General features: G+C 42.0%; 1 protein-coding gene across 5 annotated transcripts in view; it reads left to right on the forward strand.

The window, feature by feature from the left end:
• LOC144502845 (ankyrin repeat and LEM domain-containing protein 2-like) overlaps positions 1 to 20830 on the forward strand; it is a 53866-nt gene that overhangs the window by 5570 nt on the left and 27466 nt on the right. For all 5 annotated transcript variants that reach the window (XM_078227189.1, XM_078227193.1, XM_078227190.1 and 2 more), the window contains exon 2: positions 18863 to 19357. In XM_078227189.1, coding sequence (XP_078083315.1) covers positions 18874 to 19357 — 484 coding nt within the window. In that variant the 5' untranslated portion in view covers positions 18863 to 18873. The remainder of the gene's footprint in view (positions 1 to 18862; positions 19358 to 20830) is intronic.

The following is a 20830-nucleotide window of genomic DNA, read 5'->3' on the forward strand; positions in this document are numbered from 1 at the left end:
TCTGCTTTATGTTGAGTCAAACATTTCAAGGTAAGTGGAGATCATGAACAGCTGGCCCTTGAAAACTGCTTGGAGATAATTGTTTAGCTGTGAGCTACAAATACTTGTTCCTTACCACTGATCAACAGTCCCATCATCCCAATGAAATAAATACTCTATCCCATCTCCAAACATTCCCCACAGCACCTCTTAGTCTCACAGCGTCATGCCTGAGCCGCCATGATACAATTCCTCTTGTCCTCACCTTCCATCCCACCAGCCTCTGTATTGAACGGATCATCCTCTGTCATTTCTGCTTTCTCCACTGTGATGCCACCACCAAACATCTTCTCTTGCAGTGTTCCAAAGGGTCCGTTCCCTTTGCCACACCCTAGTCCACTCCTCGGTCACCCCTAACCCCCCTCACTTCCCTACAGCACTTTCCCATGCATTACAAAAGATGAAACACATGTATTTTCACCTCCGCCCTTTTCACCGTCTAAGGCCCCAAACCCTCCTTCCAAGTGAAACAGCAATTTGCATGTACTTTCAATTTAGTACACTGTATTCACTTCTTTTGATGTGGTCACCACTACACTGGGGAGACCAAATAGACTGGGTGACCACTTTGCAAAACACCACCATTCAGTCAGCAGTCATGACCCTGTGATTCCAGTTGCTTGTCATTTTAATTCTCCATATTGCTCCCACGATGACTTCTCTGTTCATGGCCTGCTGCATTGTTTCAGTGAACCTCAAGGTGCTGTTCCTTCAATTTGCACTATCTTTCTCTTCAGCACTGTACAGCCTACTGGAGTCAACAATGAGTTCAAAACTTTAAATCAGATTCTTTACTTTCGTATTTTCTATGTGATTGGCTGGGTTGCACTTGTCCTTTTTTCTTGTATTTTTCTTTATCCCTTCATGTTGCATTCAGATGGTAGCCAATCACACTTCATTTGAACACAACCTTTGTTTCTTTACCCATTCCCACACTGGCTGCTACGTTTCTATCTTTCTACAGTTCTGATGAATGGTCATTTCAACATGAAATGTTAACTCTATTTCTCCCCACAGATACCATCTGCCCTGCTGAATATTTCCAGCATTTTTATTTTTTTTATTCCACTGAGCAACACTTGCTCCTGCTGCATCTCAACAATCAATATGCTCAGCTGATCAAGTTAATTGATTCCCCAAATGCTTAGTTTAAACCTGTGTGTCTGTGTACACATGACTACTCTTTGTCACCTTTTATGCCTCCCTCTCCCCTTCTTCCAAAGTGGTGTGTGTGATGCACAACTGCCTATCCTACTGTTTTTCTGAGTAGCCTCTTCCTGACAGGCGTAGTGTAAGTGGTTCACATGTAATATGCCAATGAGACAGCTTGTTTAGTTACAGGAAGTGATGCAATGTCTCACGATCTTGCTTACTCTTCTAGATCTCAGAGCAAAAAAGCAATATTCCAAAAAAGTTAATGTTTTCTTTACCCCAGCAGACTCTATAAATATTCTTTGTTAGCCCACAACGAGAACAGTAATATAAAGTGGTGACAGTGAGTTTTTGTACATTCATGGAATGTGGGCTGTGCTGGATAGGCCAGCATTCATTTCCCATCCCTAATTGCCTTTGACAAGGTGGTGGTGGTGAGCTGCCTTTTTGAACTGCTGCAGTCCCTGTGATGTATGTTCACCCACGGTGCTGTTAGAGAGAGTTCCAGGATTTTGACCCAGCAGCCATGTGGCAAGTGACTTGGAGGGGAACTTGCAGGTGGTGGTGTTCCCACGTATCTGTTGCCCTTGTCCTTCTAGATGGAAGTTGTCATGGGTTTGAAAAGTGCTATATAAGGAGTCTTGATATTCTGCAGCGCATTTTGCAGTTGGTGGACGCTGTTGCTACTGTGTGTCGGTGGTGGGGTATTGAATGTATGTGGATGGGGTATCAATCAAAAAGGCTGCTTTGTCTTCGATGGTGTCAAACTTTTTGAGTGTTGGAGCTGAACTCGTCCAGGCAAGGGGAGAGTATTCCATCACACTCCTGACTTGTACCATGCAGATTGTGGGCAGGCTTTAGAAAGTCAGGAGATGAGTTACTCCCTGCAGGATTCTGAGCCTCTGACTTGCTCTTGTAACCACAGTATTTTATGGCTATTTCAGTTCAGTTTCTGGTCAATGGTAACCCCCAGAATGTTGATAGTGGGGGATTCAGCGATGGTAATGAGGGGTCGTTGTTAGATTGTCCCTTATTGAAGATGGTCTTTGCCTGGCACTTGTGTGACATGAATGTTAGCTGCCACTTATCAGCCTAAGGCTGGGTATTGTCCAGGTCTTGCTGCATTTGGACATGGACTCTTCAGTGTCAGAGGATTTGCGAATGATACTGAACATTGTACAACCATCAGCAAACATCTCCACTTCTGTGCTTATGATGGAAGGAAGGCCATTGATAAAGCAGCTGAAAATGGTTGTGCCTAGGACACTACCCTGAGGAACTCCAGCAGTGATGTCCTGGAACTGAGATGATTGACTTCCAACAACCACAACTATCTTCCTTTGTGCCAGGTATGACTCCACCCAGCAAAGGCATTTCCCCATGATTCCCATCGACTCCAGTTTTGCTAGGACTCCTTAATGCTAGATTCAGTCAAATGCTGCTTTGATGTCAAGGACAGTCACTCTCACCTCACCTCTGCAGTTCAGTTCTTTTGTCCATGTTTGAACCAACGTTGTAATGAGGTCACGAGCTGAATGGCCCTGGCAGAAGCTAAACTGAGTGAAGGACCGAGCACCTCTGCTATTACTGGAAAACTTCGTGTTAGGTCGCAGGTTTCAACCAAGGAAAAGTGTGGCTGAATAGGCACCAAGGATTTTCCAGATATAAAAGCACGTGATGCCTGCTTCAATTTGTGAAAAAATACCATTGCTGAGTGGGTTAAAAATGCACCCAACACCAAGGGGAAAGTATTGACATATACGATCTGTATAGACTTGCAGAAAATTGTGAATTTGATTATTTAAAAGATGACCTTGTCAGGGGCAGAATTATTGTTGGTGTTTTCAATGAAGCATTGTCTGATCACATGCAGTCAGTGGCTTATTTAACCTTAACAACGGCAATTCAACTGCGCAGACAAGATAAGGTCAGGAAGCATGTGACAGGGAGAACGTATCCCAAAAATGACTGATTCAGTGGAATATGTTAAGTTTAAAAGCAGAGGAGGCAGCACGTATGTCCATCATCCACCCCAGCTAAACATTGATGTAGCTTGTCGTATGAGGAACGGTTGAGGACTCTGGGTCTATACTCGTTGGAGTTTAGAAGGATGAGGGGGGATCTTATTGAAACTTAGAGGATACTGCGAAGCCTGGATAGAATGGACGTGGAGAGGATGTTTACACTCGTAGGAAAAACTAGAACTAGAGGGCACAACCTCAGGCTAAAGGGACGATCCTTTAAAACAGAGAAGAGGAGGAATTTCTTCAGCCAGAGAGTGGTGAATTTTGGAACCTTTTGTCGCAGAAGGCTCTGGAGGCCAGGTCATTAAGTATCTTTAAGACACAGATAGATAGGTTCTTGATAAGTGGATCAAGGGTTATAGGGAAAAGGCAGGAGAATGGGGATGAGAAAAGTATCAGCCATGATTGAATGGTGGAGCAGACTCGATGGGCTGAGTGACCTAATTCTGCTCCTATGTCTTTTGGTCTTATGGAAAAAACACAGGCGTGAAAACTGTCCCACCAAAGAAGTCAAATGCTATTTTTGCAGAAAGAAGGGTCACTTTCAGATTGTGTCACAGCAAGTAGCCTGTACACACTAAGCAAAAAGAGAACTTGTCAAAAGCTTACAAGGTCCATTAAATCAATTATGTCAATGACATGGAGTTGCCTTTTCTTGGAGAGATCCAGGAACCAAGTGGAAACTATTGAAGTGCTGATGGCCCAGTAGAGGAGACACGCTTTAAAGTTTTAAACTCAGGTGCAGCAGTTTTAGTTTTTTCTGACGCTGAACTGTGATTGGAGAAAAGTTCTTTTTAGCCACCATACTGAAAGACTAGTTGTATAGAACTCAAAGAACAACTAAATGCAATTCTTCATGTATAGTGAGACAAATGAACTGAAACCTTATGTGATCCTGAACCAGAGGAAAGCCTGTATCGACTTGCATCTGATTTGCACAGTAGAAAAACTGGAAGAGCAACCTAAAACCTCAGGGCAGAATTTCCACGGCTGTTCACAGGACTAGGAAAGCTGATGATAGCGTACCCACATCACCCTTTGTCCTGAAATAAAGCCAGTGTGTTTGTTACATCCAGAGAAGCTCCTTATCCATTCTTGCCAACAGTCAATGAGGAAATTGACTCTCTGAAGCAAAGGGTTAACTATCTGTAACATTTCAAAGTTTGCAGATGATACCAAGTTGGGTGGGAGGGTGAACTGTGACGAGGATGCAGAGATCCTTCAGAATGATCTGGACTGGTTGGGTGAATGGGCAAATCAATGGTGGATGCAGTATAATTTGGATAAATGTGAGGTTATTCACTTTGGAAGCAAAAACAAGAAGGCAGATTACTACCTGAATGGCTGTAAATTGGGAGAGGGGAGTGTGCAGCGGGACCTGGGTGTCCTTGTGCACCAGTCACTGAAGGTAAACATGCAGGTGCAGCAGGTGGTAAAGAAGGCAAATGGTATGTTGGCCTTCATTGCGAGAAGTTTTAAGTACAGGAGCAGGAATGTGTGGTTGCGATTATGCAGAGCCTTGGTGAGGCCACACCTAGAATATTGTTTGCAGTTTTGGTCTCCTTTTCTGAGGAAGGATGTTCTTGCTCTCGAGGGAGTGCAGTGAAGGTTTACCAGGCTGATTCCGGGGATAGGGGGACTGATGTATGAAGAGAGATTGACCAGGTTAGGATTATTTTCGCTGGAGTTCAGACGAATGAGGGGGATCTCATAGAGACTTATAAAATTCTAACAGGACTAGACAAGGTAAATGCAGGGAGGATATTCCCAATGGTGGGGGAGTCCAGAACCAAGGGTCACAGTCGGAGGATTCAGGATAGACCATTTAAGACGGAGGTGAGGAGATATTTCTTCACCCAAGGAGTCTGTGGAATTCATTACCACAGGAAGTAGTTGATGCCAGAACATTGAATGTGTTCAAGAGGTGGCTGGATATAGCATTTTGGGTGAATGGGATCAAAGGATAAGGGGAAAAAAGCACGATTAGGCGATTGAGTTGGACGATCAGCCATGATCGTAATGAATGGCGGAGCAGGCTCGAAGGGCCAAATGGCCTCCTCCTGCTCCTATCTTCTATGTTTCACCTGTGACAGAACTAACAAGCTGGTGTTTGAGGATGGTCCAGTGCCAAAACGCAATGGATCTAACAGAATTTGCATACATTTACAAAGCTGAACAAAGCAGTCAAATGCAAAGTTCATCCTATGTCGTCTGTGGATGAAATCTTAGCAAAATTGGGAAAGAATTCAATCTTCATGAAGCTAGATACAAATGGTAGCTTTTGGCCACTACAGTTGTGATCCGGCAGGTGGCAAGTGCCGTGCAAGCCATTACCCAAAAAGAAACTTGACAAGTGACTGCAAGTATTTTCTCATGGCAATATACAAATCAAAAGCAGCCACAAATTCCAGTAAGACTTTGGAGAGTTTAAATATTAAAATTAAAACATTTATTAACAAAAAAGCTTTAAACAAGATTACATTTGCAACATTAAAATTGGTCTTGCAGAACAATTCCTCAAAAGATTCTTACTTGGTTAGACTCCTTTGGGCAACAGTCTTTATAAAAATTTAGCCTATTAAATTCCAGTAATATTACCACAAGGCACAACCCATTGTTGCTGTAGGGGAGGCATTTCTCAGTGCTTCTCTCTCTCTCACTCGACTGTAGAAATTAGACTTTAAAAAACAAAATCCCACTTTCTAGAACAATCAGACACTGATCTTGGAATGGCTGAAGGTTGCTCGCTTCACTTCACAGTTTTATCTCAGCCCAGAATACTCTTTTCCACGAAATCTTACATGGCCACACCTAGTACAACTTCCAAGCTCACTTTAAATATGTTTTTCTCTTTCATCTTTTCCCCGTAGCCCTTATCCTTCTTTGAAACTTACTTGATATAAACAGCTTTTATGATCTCCTTATGGCCACCACCTTCAGATAAAATAAAATTTAATAACTTTGCCTTACTCATTGCCATCTAAGTTGTAAACTGCTTCTTGGTTTCCTTTTAAAATTCAACAGCTAAAAACCAAAATCCTCAATTAACTCCTAATGCATATTTCCACCCAGCTATCGAACCTCTAACTTGGCCCTATTCTCTTCAAATGCCTGCCTCTCACACCAAGCCCCTTTGATGTCTCAACTTTGTAGACACTCAATCTCCAGCTTAATTAAATTAGTCATGCACAGAGACACAGCCTCCACTACCCTGCTTTACAGAATACCACAGTGGACCCAGAAATATTTAGAAATAACATTTTCTTTACACTATCCCTTGATGAAGAATCTAAGTTTCTCATAAACTTTGTTACATTGGGAGGTTTTATTTCCAGTAAGAAGTCTCACAACACCAGGTTAAAGTCCAACAGGTTTATTTGGTAGCACAAGCCACAAGCTTTCGGAGCGCTGCTCCTTCATCAGGTGAGCAGTGCTTCGAAGGAGCAGCGCTCCGAAAGCTTGTGGCTTGTGCTACCAAATAAACAAAGAACAAAGAACAGTACAGCACAGGAAACAGGCCCTTCGGCCCTCCAAGCCTGTGCCGCTCCTTGGTCCAACTAGACCAATCGTTTGTATCCCTCCATTCCCAGGCTGCTCATGTGACTATCCAGGTAAGTCTTAAACGATGTCAGCGTGCCTGCCTCCACCACCCTACTTGGCAGCGCATTCCAGGCCCCCACCACCCTCTGTGTAAAAAACGTCCCTCTGATGTCTGAGTTATACTTCGCCCCTCTCAGCTTGAGCCCGTGACCCCTCGTGATCGTCACCTCCGACCTGGGAAAAAGCTTCCCACTGTTCACCCTATCTATACCCTTCATAATCTTGTATACCTCTATTAGATCTCCCCTCATTCTCCGTCTTTCCAAGGAGAACAATCCCAGTCTACCCAATCTCTCCTCATAGCTAAGACCCTCCATACCAGGCAACATCCTGGTAAACCTTCTCTGCACTCTCTCCAATGCCTCCACGTCCTTCTGGTAGTGCGGCGACCAGAACTGGACGCAGTACTCCAAATGTGGCCTAACCAGCGTTCTATACAGCTGCATCATCAGACTCCAGCTTTTATACTCTATACCCCGTCCTATAAAGGCAAGCATACCATATGCCTTCTTCACCACCTTCTCCACCTGTGTTGCCACCTTCAAGGATTTGTGGACTTGCACACCTGGTCCCTCTGTGTTTCTATACTCCTGATGACTCTGCCATTTATTGTATAACTCCTCCCTACATTATTTCTTCCAAAATGCATCACTTCGCATTTCTCCGGATTAAACTCCATCTGCCACCTCTCCGCCCAATTTTCCAGCCTATCTATATCCTGCTGTATTGCCCGACAATGCTCTTCGCTATCCGCAATTCCAGCCATCTTCGTGTCATCCGCAAACTTGCTGATTACACCAGTTACACCTTCTTCCAAATCATTTATATATATCACAAATAGCAGAGGTCCCAGTACAGAGCCCTGCGGAACACCACTGGTCATAGACCTCCAGCCGGAAAAAGACCCTTCGACCACTACCCTCTGTCTCCTATGGCCAAGCCAGTTCTCCACCCATCTAGCCACTTCTCCTTGTATCCCATGAGCCTTAACCTTCTTAACCAACCTGCCATGTGGGACTTTGTCAAATGCCTTACTGAAATCCATATAAACCTGTTGGACTTTAACCTGGTGTTGTGAGACTTCTTACTGTGCTTACCCCAGTCCAACACTGGCATCTCCACATCAAGGTTTTATTTCAACAGATTACCCATCAGTATCACAACAGTGCCAGAAATCTTTGAGGCAAGTTTGAGATATCTTAGATGGTCTGGATGGATGATGTCCTGATCCATGTTGCAATGCCCACATGAAGCAGGGCTTAAATTCAGTAACTAAATGAATTCTTGGAGCTGACTGTCAAATTTCTTGGGCATATTGTGAATGCATCTGTTGTCAGATTTGCTCCACAGAAGACAGGAGCAATTGAGGAGTTCATGGGTATGGTAAACCAAGTTGGAAAGTTCCTACTCAACATAGCTGTTGTTGATGAGCCACTATAACAGCTGTTGTGACAGGACAATACGTGATGCTGCAAGGAAGCATGACAAGAGGGTTTTGAAAAAACACAGATGTTGATATCACCTGAAATCTTAGTTCACTATGAACACACTATCATTGCTGTAGATGTGTCGTCTATAGGATTGAGAGCTATACTCTTTCGGATACAGACTGATTGAAAGCATAGACCGAATTACAGCATCCCGTTCACTGACAGAGACTGAACGGTAATTAAGAAGGAAGCATTAGATGCCATCTGGGCTTGTGAAAAAGTTTGATTATGCTCTTGATTGATAAGGAGGAAGTGTTAAACAGACTGTCAGCACTGGAAGTTGATGAGGCACTGGCATCGGCTGAGCTGTACCCAAGGATATTGAAGGAAGCGACAATGGAAATTGCAGGGTCCCTGGCCATAATCTTCCAGTTTTCCCTAGACTCCGGGGAAGTGCCAGAGGACAGGGGAATTTCAAATGTGAATCTGGTGAACTGGTGCGGCAACAATAATCTCTCCCTCAATGCCAACAAAATGAAGGAGATTGTCATCGCCTTAAGGAAGCGTGAAGGAGAACATGCCCCTGTCTACATCACTGGGGACGAAGTAGAAAAGGTCGAGAGCTTCAAGTTTTTAGGTGTCCAGATCACCAACAACCTGTCCTGGTCCCCTCCATGTTGACACTATAGTTAAGAAAGCCCACCAATGCCTCTACTTTCTCATAAGACTAAGGAAATTTGGCATGTCAGCTATAACTCTGACTAACTTTTACAGATACCCCATAGAAAGCATTTTTTCTGGTTGTATCATAGCTTGGTATAACTCCTGCTCTGCCCAAGACTGCAAAAAGCTACAATAGGTCGTGAATGTAGCCCAATTCATCACGCAAGCCAGCCTCCCATCCATTGACTCTGTCTACACTTCCTGCTGCCTCGGTAAAGCAGCCAGCATAATTAAGGACCCCACATACCCCAGACATTCTCTCTTCCACCACCTTCCGTCAGGAAAAAGATACAAAAGTCTGAGGTCACGTACCAACCGACTCAAGAACAGCTTCTTCCCTGCAGCCGTCAGACTTGTAAATGGACCTACCTTGCATTAAGTTGACCTTTCTCTACACCCTAGCTATGACTGTAACACTACACTCTGCACTCTCTCGTTTCCTTCTCTATGAACGGTATGCTTTGTTTGTATAGCGTGCAAGAAACAACACTTTTCACTGTACGCTAATACATGTGACAATAAGTGAAATCAAATGTTCCCTTCCCTGTTTGAAAAAGGTTGCAAGGATAGCCCCAGCATTTAAAGGATAGTCAGTTTAACATCAGTGTGGGCAAGCTTCTAGAAACAATATTAGGGATTGAATTAATAGTCACATGAAAAAATGTGGGTTGATTAGGTAAAGGCACAGTGGTTAGCACTGCTGCCTCACAACGCCAGGGATCTGAGTTCGATTCTGGCTTTGGTCTTCATGTGTCTGCCTGGTTCCTTTGTTTAAATTTTTTTTTGGGACTGAATGCGAATGCCATTGCAGTAGGAACCCGCCAAAACTAGGAAGTGGGAGGGGGGGAACCCTTCGTCCTCAAAGGAATGATGGCATCGTTTTGCATTTCAGCTACTACTTAAAGCTGAACCTACACTTTAAAACTTTCTAATCATGGATCAGAAATCCACTCTTTCAGATCAACTTGGATTTACCCAAGTCCCAGTTCAATCCCATAACTGGGGACCATGGAGAAAAAATATTTATAATTGCTTCAGGCCTTCATAAAATGACAGAAGCTGAACAAGTTTAACACACTACTGTATTTGGTAGGCCCGATAGCAGATAGCATTATTGCTAGACAAGAAATCGATGAATCATCTGCTAAGTTGAAGAAGTATTGAAATCATTCGATGGCGGCACAGTGGTTAGCAGCACCAGGGACTTGGGTTTGATTCTGGCCTTGGGTGACTGAGGAATCTGCATGTTCTCCCCGTGTCTGTGTGGGTTTTCTCTGGGTGCTCCAGTTTCCTCCCACAGTCCAAAGATGTGGAGGTTAGGTGGATTGCCCAAGCTAAATTGCCCTTAATGTCCAAAGGTGAATTCGCCATTAGGTAAATGCACGGGGTTACAGGGATAGGGCAGGGGCTGGACCTGGGTAAGATGCTCTTTTGTAGACTCCGTGCAGACTTGATAGGCTGATTGGCTTCCTTCTACACTAGGGATTCTATGACTCGATGGGAAATTGTGTTTAACTACTTGCAGGAGTTTTTTTGAGGCGGTAACCAAAAGTTGATGAGGGTGATGCTGTTGATGTGGTGGACATGGACTTTCAGAAGGAATTTGATGCAGTGCCGCACAGCTAACTAATGAGAAAAGTTATAGCTCATGGAATAAAAGAGACAGTAATGACGTGGATACAACATTGGCTGAATAATAGAAAGCAAAGCGTAATGATCAGTGGATATTTTTCAGGCTGGAGGAAGGTTTGTAGTCATGTTACCCAGGGCTTGGTCTTAGGACTCTTGCTTTTCCTGATATATATTAATGATCTAGATCTTGGTGAGCACGGGACAATTTCAACATTTGCAGATGACACCGATCCTGGAAATGTTGTAAACTGTGAAGAGGACAATGTAGAACTTCAAACGGACATAGAAAAGTTGGTGAAGTGGGCAGGTAGGTTGCAGATGAGGTTCAACGCGACGAAGTATGAGGTGATGCATTTTGGTAGGAAATGGAGAGACAATATAAAATAAAGGGTAACATTCTTAAAGGAGTGCAGATCATTAAAGGTGTCAGGACAGATCATAGAAATCATAGAAACCCTACAGTGCAGAAGGAGGCCATTTGGCCCATCGAGTCTGCACCAACTACAATCCCACCCAGGCCCGACCCTCACATATTGACCCGCTAATCCCTCTCACCTACGCATCTTAGGACTCTAAGGGGCAATTTTTAACCTGGCCAATCAACTTAACCCGCACATCTTTGGACTGAGATGGAGAGAATGGTTAATAAATCATATGGTATTTTGGGCTTTAGTAATAGGGGCATAGAGTACAAGAGCAAGGAGGTTATGCTGAACTTATACAAGACACTAGTTGGACCTCAGCTGGAATATTGTGTACAGTTCTGGGCGTCACATTATAGGAAGGATGTGAACACATTGGTTCCAGTGCTGAGAAGTTTCAATTATGAGGATAGATTGGAGAGGTTGGGACTGTTCTCCTTTGGGAGAAGAAGGCAGCTAAGAGATTTGATAGAGATGTTAGAAAAATGGACAAAGTAGATAAGGAGCAACTGTTTCTGCTCATAAAACAATCAAGAATGAGGGGGCACAGATTTAAAGTGATTTGCAAAAGAAGCAAATGTGATGTGAGAAAAAACTCACAAGTAGTTTGGGTCTGGAATGCACTGCCTGGAATTGTGGTGGTCGCAAGTTCAACTGAGGCATTCAAGAGGGCACATGTGCAGGGGCATGGGAAAAAGGCTGGGGAATGGCAATGAATCATAATGCTCATTTGGAGATTCGGTGCAAACACGATAGGCCAAATGTCCTCGTGTGCCATAACAATTACAGATAGAGACAACCACAAACCTCTTATTGGCAGTCTTAAATGCTAGAGAGTTAGCAAAAATGCCTCCACAAGTACAACGATTCAGACTGAGGATGGTGAGGTTGGTGCAAAGACAGGAAGATGAGATAACAGCAAGTTACAAGATGCTTTGTCTCTTAACCCAGTGGTAAGGCCTGAACAAGGTGGTGTAGTCCTTGTTGGAGAGGTAACCTTTGCAATATCAACCACAACTCAAGCAACAGAATGGAATTGGATGTACAGAAACCTGGTGAAGAATGTGCTCAGGTGAGAGTACTGCATCAAAAGATGGCAAACATACATGCCACATGATCCCATTCTCAAACTGTACTATGAGCGGAGGGGACACCTCAATGTAGTAGAGAAAGAAATTCTCCTCATCTCTGTCTTAAATGAATGACACATTTTTAAACAGTGACCCCTGGTTCTAGATTCTCTGACAAGAGGAATCATCCACTCCATACCCATCCTGTTAATATCCTTCAGGGTCTTAAAGGTTTCAATCAAGTTGCCTGTTACTCTTCTAAACTCTAGTGGATACAAACCTAACATCTCAAACCTTTCCTCCTATGACACCCCACCCATTCCTGGTGTTAGTCTAGTTAACCTTCACTGAACTGCTAACGCATTTACATTTTTCCTTGAATAAGGAGACAAGAAGTGTACACAGTACTCCAAATGTGGTCTCATCAATGCCCTGTGCAACTGAAGCATATCTTCATTACTTTTGTAGTGAATTCCGCTCATGAAAAATGGTAATATTCTATTAGCTTTTCTTATTATTTGCTGTATCTCTATACCAACCTTTTGTGATTCATGAACCCGGATATCCAGTTCCTTTTACACCTCAGAGTTCTGCAATCTCTCACCATTTAGATAATAAGCTTCTCTTTTAACCTTCCTGCCAAAATTGACTATTTCACATTTGTCTACATTATACTCCTATTTGCCAGATTTTTGCCCACTCTCTTAATCAACGTCCCTTATGCCCTCTTCATATTTTACTTTCCTACCTATTTTTCTGTCGACAGCAAATTTAACAACCATACCTTCAGTCCCTTCATCCAAATCATGTACATGAATTGTAAAACATTGTGGCCTCCGAACTGATCTCTGTGGCACACCACTTGTCACATCCTGCCAATTAGAAAAAGACCCATTTATGCCTGTGTTCACATTCAATCCAAAACAATATGTTACCCCGATACCATGAGCTTTTATTTTATGTAATAATCTTTGTGGTAACTTATCAAATGCCTTCTGGAACTCTAAGTACAGTACCTCCACTGGCTTCAGCAAGGCTTGTGAAACTGCCACAGTATTTGTTTCTATATTTTAAAAAAATGAAATCAGAGATGTAGTATATAATGAGGAGAACCAGAGACAAGGGTGGGGGGGATGTACTTTAAAGGGTTAATTCTAGCTGTGATATGCTGATTGGCACAGTATTACCTCATCATAGGAAGTGATGTGACATCTCATGATCTTGCTCTTTGTTTAGACCTCATGGCAAGGAAGCTATAGTAAGTGATTTTCCAATAAAGTCATATGTTTTCCTTATGTCACCAAATTCTGTTAGCTTCATGAGATCAAGGATATTCTAACATGAGACTGGGGAGGGGTTGCAGCTGTGTTTCAGTGGCATATTCCAAGAAACAGGTTGGCAGTTGATAGCTTGAAGTGCAGGCCACTGGTGATCTCCTGCTGTGGAGTTGGCTGAGCCCAGCTCACCTTTTCTTGGTACTGGTATGGGTGGGAATTGGTAAAGTTGTGCTGTCATTCTTCAGACAGCAGTTGTACAGTTGCCAGTTCTGGCTTGTCACTGCACTCCTTGCTCTGTGGTGAGTGGACCCTATGATAGGGGCATTTGGAAGCTTGTTCCAAGCACATTCCTCATTTGGCTAAGATTATCTGCTATGCTGCCCAGTGAGTTGGTGACATTGAACACAGAGGCCTATTTGGCAGCTGTTTGAGAGGCTATATGGCAGATGGCTCTGGAATTGCTAACTCCTATGTGCAATTCCTACGATACATATTCTGCATTCTGTAAGTCAGCATCAATCGCATGCAGATTTACACTTGCCACCATATGTTGGATACTTCTGGATAATCCTGCAGTGACACCACCAGCCACTTGTGCTAAGAAAGTGGTATTTTTAAAAAAGAAATTGGACTATTGAGATAAAAGATGGGCTGCTGAGAATAATGGAAGAGTGTTTCATCAACTGGAGAGTTGGTTAATCTCCCTCCTTGGAATGTGGTTTCCACCATCACTTTTGCCAGTTGCTGCTTTTGCCTTTTTATGCTCTGTGCTTCAGTCCCCATACTGCCTTGCTGCTGAATACCCAAATCATCTGAGTTTGATGCCCCACGGCCTAGGAGTTGCCTGGTTTCTGATGGTCTTGAATGCCGAGGACCAGCTACTCCAAAGAGTGAAGTCGTTGAAAAAAGATTCCCCCACCCCACCCCACCCACCCACCTTTTGTGGTTTGTTCTTTCCTGTTGAGTATAGCATGTGGCGAGTGTTCAGCTCCAGATGACAAGCCATGGCTGTAAAGTGTTTGGGGACAGCCTGAGGTCACGAAAGGTACTATGTAAATGCCACTGCTTTGCTTTATGCTCACAGCTTTTAAAAAAGAACCAATTTATTATCAGCATTTGTTGGTAAGAAAAAGGCTGAATTAAAGCTTGCACATCCATGTGTTGAATCATTCCGAGTCTGAGTGCTTTGGGGGTGATGTATTCTACTGTTACAACATTGAATATAGTTGAAAACTTGGAATTGAATTGCCAAAGTATTTGGAGAATTACTAACCAACAGCACAAAATGAAATGTTCCTCCAGAATAATTTTTGTCTTGTAAACCTGACTGGCAATACGACTGGAAATATTGTGCAAATAAAATAATTTAAGTTAGAAGTTTTATATTTTTTTCCTAAAGGTGCAGGCAACACTCCAATATCTTATCTGAGTAGCTATTCCTCATGTGTGGCTGAAGAATGTTGGCAGGTTATTTGTTAAAGAGGGCATAAAGCCAATTGAATACGCATTCAATTGTGGCCTAATTGTTATCTTTAAGAGCACTTAACTGTGCACTAATCAGGAATCTAACATGGGATGTGTGTGACCCAGTACAATTTCCTATCCAGGAAGAATGGCTTTCTAACCTACCTTACTACCATTGAATCATTCCATCAAATTTCAAAATGGGACAGATCCAAGTGCAAGACTAATGTTTTTTCAACTGTGCATAATGTGAAAACATCTGGAGAGGGAATTAAAACTTTATGCCAGTCTTGGGTTTCAGATTAAAAAGAGACTAATCCACAGCCCTGTCCATCTGTTTCTCTTCTCCTACCTTTCTTTCATGGATGATTTGTAACATTGTGCTGTTCTTAGTTAACTCTATAAGGAAGCTGTGTGTACAGCCTGGGAACTGCAAGAGACGGGCAGAAAATGGAACATTTTAGGAAAATTGTTCTGTCTGGTACTTACAGTAAATAGAACAGTTTTTTTAAAAAAGGGGACACAAACTTGAACAATTCTATGGAGGACATTGAGCTTTGTACAGTAATCCAGTAATGCAAGTGATTACCATGAACTATCTTGCAAAATCAAAAGGAGAAAGCACGTATATAACAATACTAGATGTCAAACAGAAGATTGCAGACAATTTTCCAATTCCAGGGTTCAGTTGACAGATTGCTGGAACTTTGCTGCAGCAGCTTACTTTGTCACCTCAACCCTCATGATTTGAATTGCTGCCCTGTATCTACTGCTAGTCAACCCAGTGTCCTTGCCATAATAGTCGCAATAAGGAAGAGCATTATAATTAGCATTAAGATGACTGTTGGTTGGCAAAAGTAATTTTATTTACATTGTATACAAAATAAATTTAGTCTTGTTGTTGATATGTTACAAATTCCTCTCACTGATGTGTAGGGATGATATAGTTGGTAAATAAATATACTGAATTCGGTCACTTTCTCAAAAAGCTTCTGCATAAATGGAAAAAGTGAATTTGCCCAACATTCTCATGTTACTTGCCAAAGTAAGACTACAGCATTGCACAAAGCAGTCTGTGAATGTTCTCATGAATGTTGGCATGATCTAATAACTGTAAAAAAAAAATCAAGATGGTTTAAAGAAAAGAGATGGTAACTATGCAGAGAATGATCATGGTGGGTTGGACAAAATAGAAACTGAGTCCACTACTTATCATCTTGACTGGCAATTTTCTCCTCCCCCACGCTCCCAAATTAGTGCCAAATGTATAGATGAGGCAATAGTTAAATCGCAGATCAGTTGAAAAGTTAGAAGCGATTTATGATTCAATGTTGTTTTAAACCTCCTTCTGTAGGAGATTACTCCTAGGACCCACATTTAAAGGTTGCAGACTCCCTTTATTGCAATACAAAAAGAATCAGAAATGTATTTTAATGCACAAAAACATTTCTCTTTAAAAAAAGAGAATTTCCATGACACTAAGATAAAGGATCCATTGTAGGTAGCAATTTTGTTTTGGGAAGTCTGGAATATCAAACAGTTTTTTTAAAAAAGATGCAAGTGTGGGTGGACAAAAACTATATTAGATATTCCATGTTTAGAGGCAGTTTGTGATCTTGTGAGATGAACATTTAATTCACAGTTATTGTGGAAAAGGATCCTTGAAGACAGCTGACTTATGATGCATGTCATTCAATCTTCAGATGCATTAATTCTGGAAAATAAAACAAGCAAAAGCTGTTTAAAAGCACGTGGAATCTTTGGTTTTATCAATAGAGGCATTGAGTACAAAAGCTAAACTTTGATAAAACACTGGTTAGAGCCTAAGTTGGAGTATTACGTTTACTTCTGGACACCATACTTTGAGAAGGATGTCAACGCTTTGGAGAAGTTGTAGAAGAAGCTTATTTGAATGATACAAGGGATGAAGAGCTTCAGTTTTGAGGGGAGACTGGAGAAACTGGGCTTGTTCTCCTAAGACCAGCCTGATTAAGAAGTGTTCAAAATATTGGTTTAGATAGGGTAAATAAGAAGAAAATTGGACAGGAGGATGGTAACCAGAAGACACAGACGTTATGACCCCTGCTGCTGGTAATACTGAACAAATCTGATCTTAGACTGAAATCTGGCTTATTGGACTCTAACTTTATTTTGGAAACTGTGGAGGCAAGTTACTGAACAAATTCGCAGGAGTCTGCTGATTAACTTTTAAAACAAGAAAATGGAGTAATATTACATCGGACAAAAATGTTGGAAAGATTTCAATACAAACATTAGACGGCAATTCAAATTCCCATTATTCTTTTACCCCAGCAATATTTTTATACACACACAAACCGGTGAAGAGTTACCACTAGCTTAACATAGACTTCTCATTTAGGGGTGGCACTGCTGGAAACGTTGCTTTCTGCTGAATTCCTGAACATTCACTTCATGCTTCTTACTCAATTTATATCTCTCCCCAAGACCCCAAAAAACTGTACGCTAAACTCATTGTTTCTTCAACTGCTGAGAAAACAAATTTGTTCCCTAAACTCAGTCTTCTTGTAGCATCTAGGCTAAACTGATCACATTACTGAGTCCCGTGACTGATTATTCAGTTAACTATTGCCCCAATAGCCTTGATGTTTGTCAAGAGAGCTTCTAATCTCTGTTTTCTTTCTCTGACATACACACTGAACTCCTCTCTGAACTCCTCTATGTCTGTCTCGCTGGATCACAGTCGCTGGGCAACAGTAAAGCTTTTCTACTCGGTGCTTTGTTTCCAAAACCACTGAACTTTCAGCCCCTTTTAACCCCTTTTCACTTCAGAGGTTGTAAGATCTCATTAAAAATGTGGATATGCAAACAAACCCAGACCTGAAACCTCAGTTACAATTCTCACAAGTCTCTCCAGATTCCCGGTCATCAAGGTTCATAAACAAAATCTAAATGAAAAACTGAAACCATTTATACCTTAACACATGCATATATATGTATATAACATACATAAAAATCATACATTGTTCATAATACAGATTTATGGGCAAAGAATCAGAGGCACCAGGATTTTGTTACACGGCAGGTTGTTATAATGTAGAATGCACTGAAATGCAAATGAAAGGGTGGAGGAAGCAGATTCATTGTCCAGTCTCAAAATGGAATTGGGTAGATACTTGAAGGAAACATTTGCACAGCTTAGGGGAAAGCACAGGGGAGTGGGAAAAGTTGGAAAGCTCTGCCAAAGAGCTGGTGCAGTCATGATGGGCCAAATGGCCACCACCTGAGTTGCATTATTCTATGAAATATTTTCAGGTCTTATCTTTTTGTTGTTGGATTTTAACTTTATACAGTAATGTCTTAGATTTTTTTTCATTCAGGAAGAAATTTATGGTAATGTGAAATAGCATATATAGAAGGGTTTCATTAAATGCTGTGTCCTGTTGATGTTTATGAGACGATGTTGCAGACAATGAGGTGTGTTGCGTCATGGTGTCAAAGGTGTTGGTGACAAAATAGCATTTAACATGTCTGTATATTTGAGCAAGCCTGTTTGCTGACTGAAGGTCGTCGTTCTGAAACATTAATTCTGTTCCTCTCCCCACTGATGCTGTTTGATCGGATTATTTCCAACATTTTCTGTTTTTAGTTCAATTTTTTAGCATCTACAGTGTTTTGCTTTTATAACCAAAATACTTTTTTTAACTACTGCATTAAATGATGAGCTGAATAGCATTTGTTTTATTGTAAGGTAGGGCAGGGAATGGGGAGGACAAAAATACAATCTAATTTTACTCTGCTTTTTGGAGGAAAGCTACACATCTAGTTCTTGGATTTGCTATTTTGGACAGCAGCTAAATTTCTGAAATACTATTACATATCACATGGAGCTTTTTTGTAAAGAAAATCACTACAAAGGATCAAATGTTACACAATAGTAAAAAGTGTGAAAGTTTGAAGATGTTATCTCGAACTCATTGTTAGTTTATAAGAGCAATGTTATGACTGGCATTTTGAGTTTCTTCAAAAAATATTTTCTCTCTTCTGCAGGTGAAAACAGGATGGAAGCTATCTTGACGAGACTGAAGCAGCTCACCCCTACTGAACTCAGACAAGAAATTCTCAATGCTGGATTGAACTATGGACCCATAACCTCAACAACCCGCTTCATTTTTGAGAAGAAGTTAGCGCAGGTTTTGTTGGAGCACCAGGGAGGGGGAGAAGCAGATAGGCCAGCTGAATTCACCACCGATTCAGCAAAACCTGAAGATCATGCATTGTGTAGCCACTTCTCGGGTGTGTCTGATAGCAGCTCTGCTGCATGTTCTGGCGGGTCCCATCCATCTGGAAATGCCAGTGCCAACAGAGATGGTCATTTTGGATATGACGTGGGACTGAACCCTCCAGATGAGGCAGCATTGTCGAAAGATGTAGAGATGCGTGATTTACAGAACAGCACCGAGCAGGTGTCGGGAGGATCAACTGCCACCGCTTCACTTTATTATGGGGTTTGTCCAGTCTGGGATGACATATTGTCCAGGAATGGTGAGTCCCTTAAATTTATAGTTATGCCACATATAACCTTATCAGAATAAGTTACAAGAATAACCTTATCAGAACTGTATGATTGATCATAGTTTGAGTGGAATCTCAAAGTTCAATTTTGGAATGCCATAAAATTCTCTTCCCTTCAAGATCACCAGTCCATCTCCTAAAGGATTATATGCACCCAACTGTTGAGCAGGGTTGAAAGAAGGTACTGGATTGTGCAGTGGGTTATAATATTTTCCATATGCTTCTGCGAGCTGGTTTCAAATGCAGGTGAAAATAATGGGATAGAGACCTCTGTCCTCTGAACTTCTCTGCTTAGGCAGTCCCTCAGGATCAAGGATAACTTGTTTCTACTCTGGTTCAATAGGTTTGGAGATGGCTGATAAATCCAATGTGTGATCTGCAGACCCAGCCACGTGGGGCAGGCAATGCTTGGAGGGTTGTGAAAATGGATTGTTTGGAAATTTGTGCACTTCCTCTGATGCCTTGATTTCACCTCTGCATGTTTCTGACGAAGCCTTTCAATGTATTGATGCCTTCATAGGAACATAGGATTTAGGTGCAGATTAGCCTAGCAAATTCAACCCTTCGAGCCTGGTCCGCCATTCAATCAGATCATGGCTGATCTCTCCCTGATCCTTCCCCACCTGTTCCCCATATCCCCTCATCCTTTTTTTAAAATTAGAAATGTATCCATTTCCTTCTTGAAACCATTTAACGATTCAGACTCCATTGTGCAGTGGGACAGCGAGTTCTACAAATACACCACCTCTGCGAGAAGTAGTTCATCCTCATCTCAGTTTCAATGAGCCTTCTCCATTTTGGTCAGTCTGAAGTCAGGGTCTCTAATGAGTTGGCAGATATGTTTGACCGCTTCAGGGATGCTTGAGAACATCCCGAAAGCATTTCTGTTGTCCCCATGACCTTGGTCTCAGGTTTGACATCCTGGTCTTCAAATACTGTTTTCCTCAGTCAGATGAAGGCTGAGCTGACAGATTGGAGGCGATGATGAATTTTGTCATCTATGTCTGATCTTATCGAGAGGAGACTCCCAAGATGAAGAAAATATTTTCCAGGATCTCTGTTGATCGACAGGGGTGGCTGTGGTAGCTTGTTGGTAGAGGACCTTGGTTTTATGGGAGTTTAGTGAATGGCCCATTTTCTCATGTGCTTCAGAGAAGGAGTTGATGATGATCTGGAACTCAGCTTCTGAGTGTCTTTTGTATATTGAAGTTCTATGACTGAGGTTGGAAGTGATTTTGGTTTTGTATTGAATACGGCATAGGTTGAACAGTTTCCCATCTGTTCTGTAGTTTATGTCCATGCCTGTGGCTAATATGCTGTAGATAGGTTTTTGTGGTGGTTCCATTAGTGAGGATCACAGTTTGCATGTCATTGTGGAGTAGGCAGGACACGGTGACAAATTTCCTGAGGTCAGAAAAAATTTGAGGAGGATGCTCTATAAGC

The sequence above is a fragment of the Mustelus asterias genome, chromosome 13 (assembly GCF_964213995.1).
Source record: "Mustelus asterias chromosome 13, sMusAst1.hap1.1, whole genome shotgun sequence".
Taxonomy (NCBI): domain Eukaryota; kingdom Metazoa; phylum Chordata; class Chondrichthyes; order Carcharhiniformes; family Triakidae; genus Mustelus; species Mustelus asterias.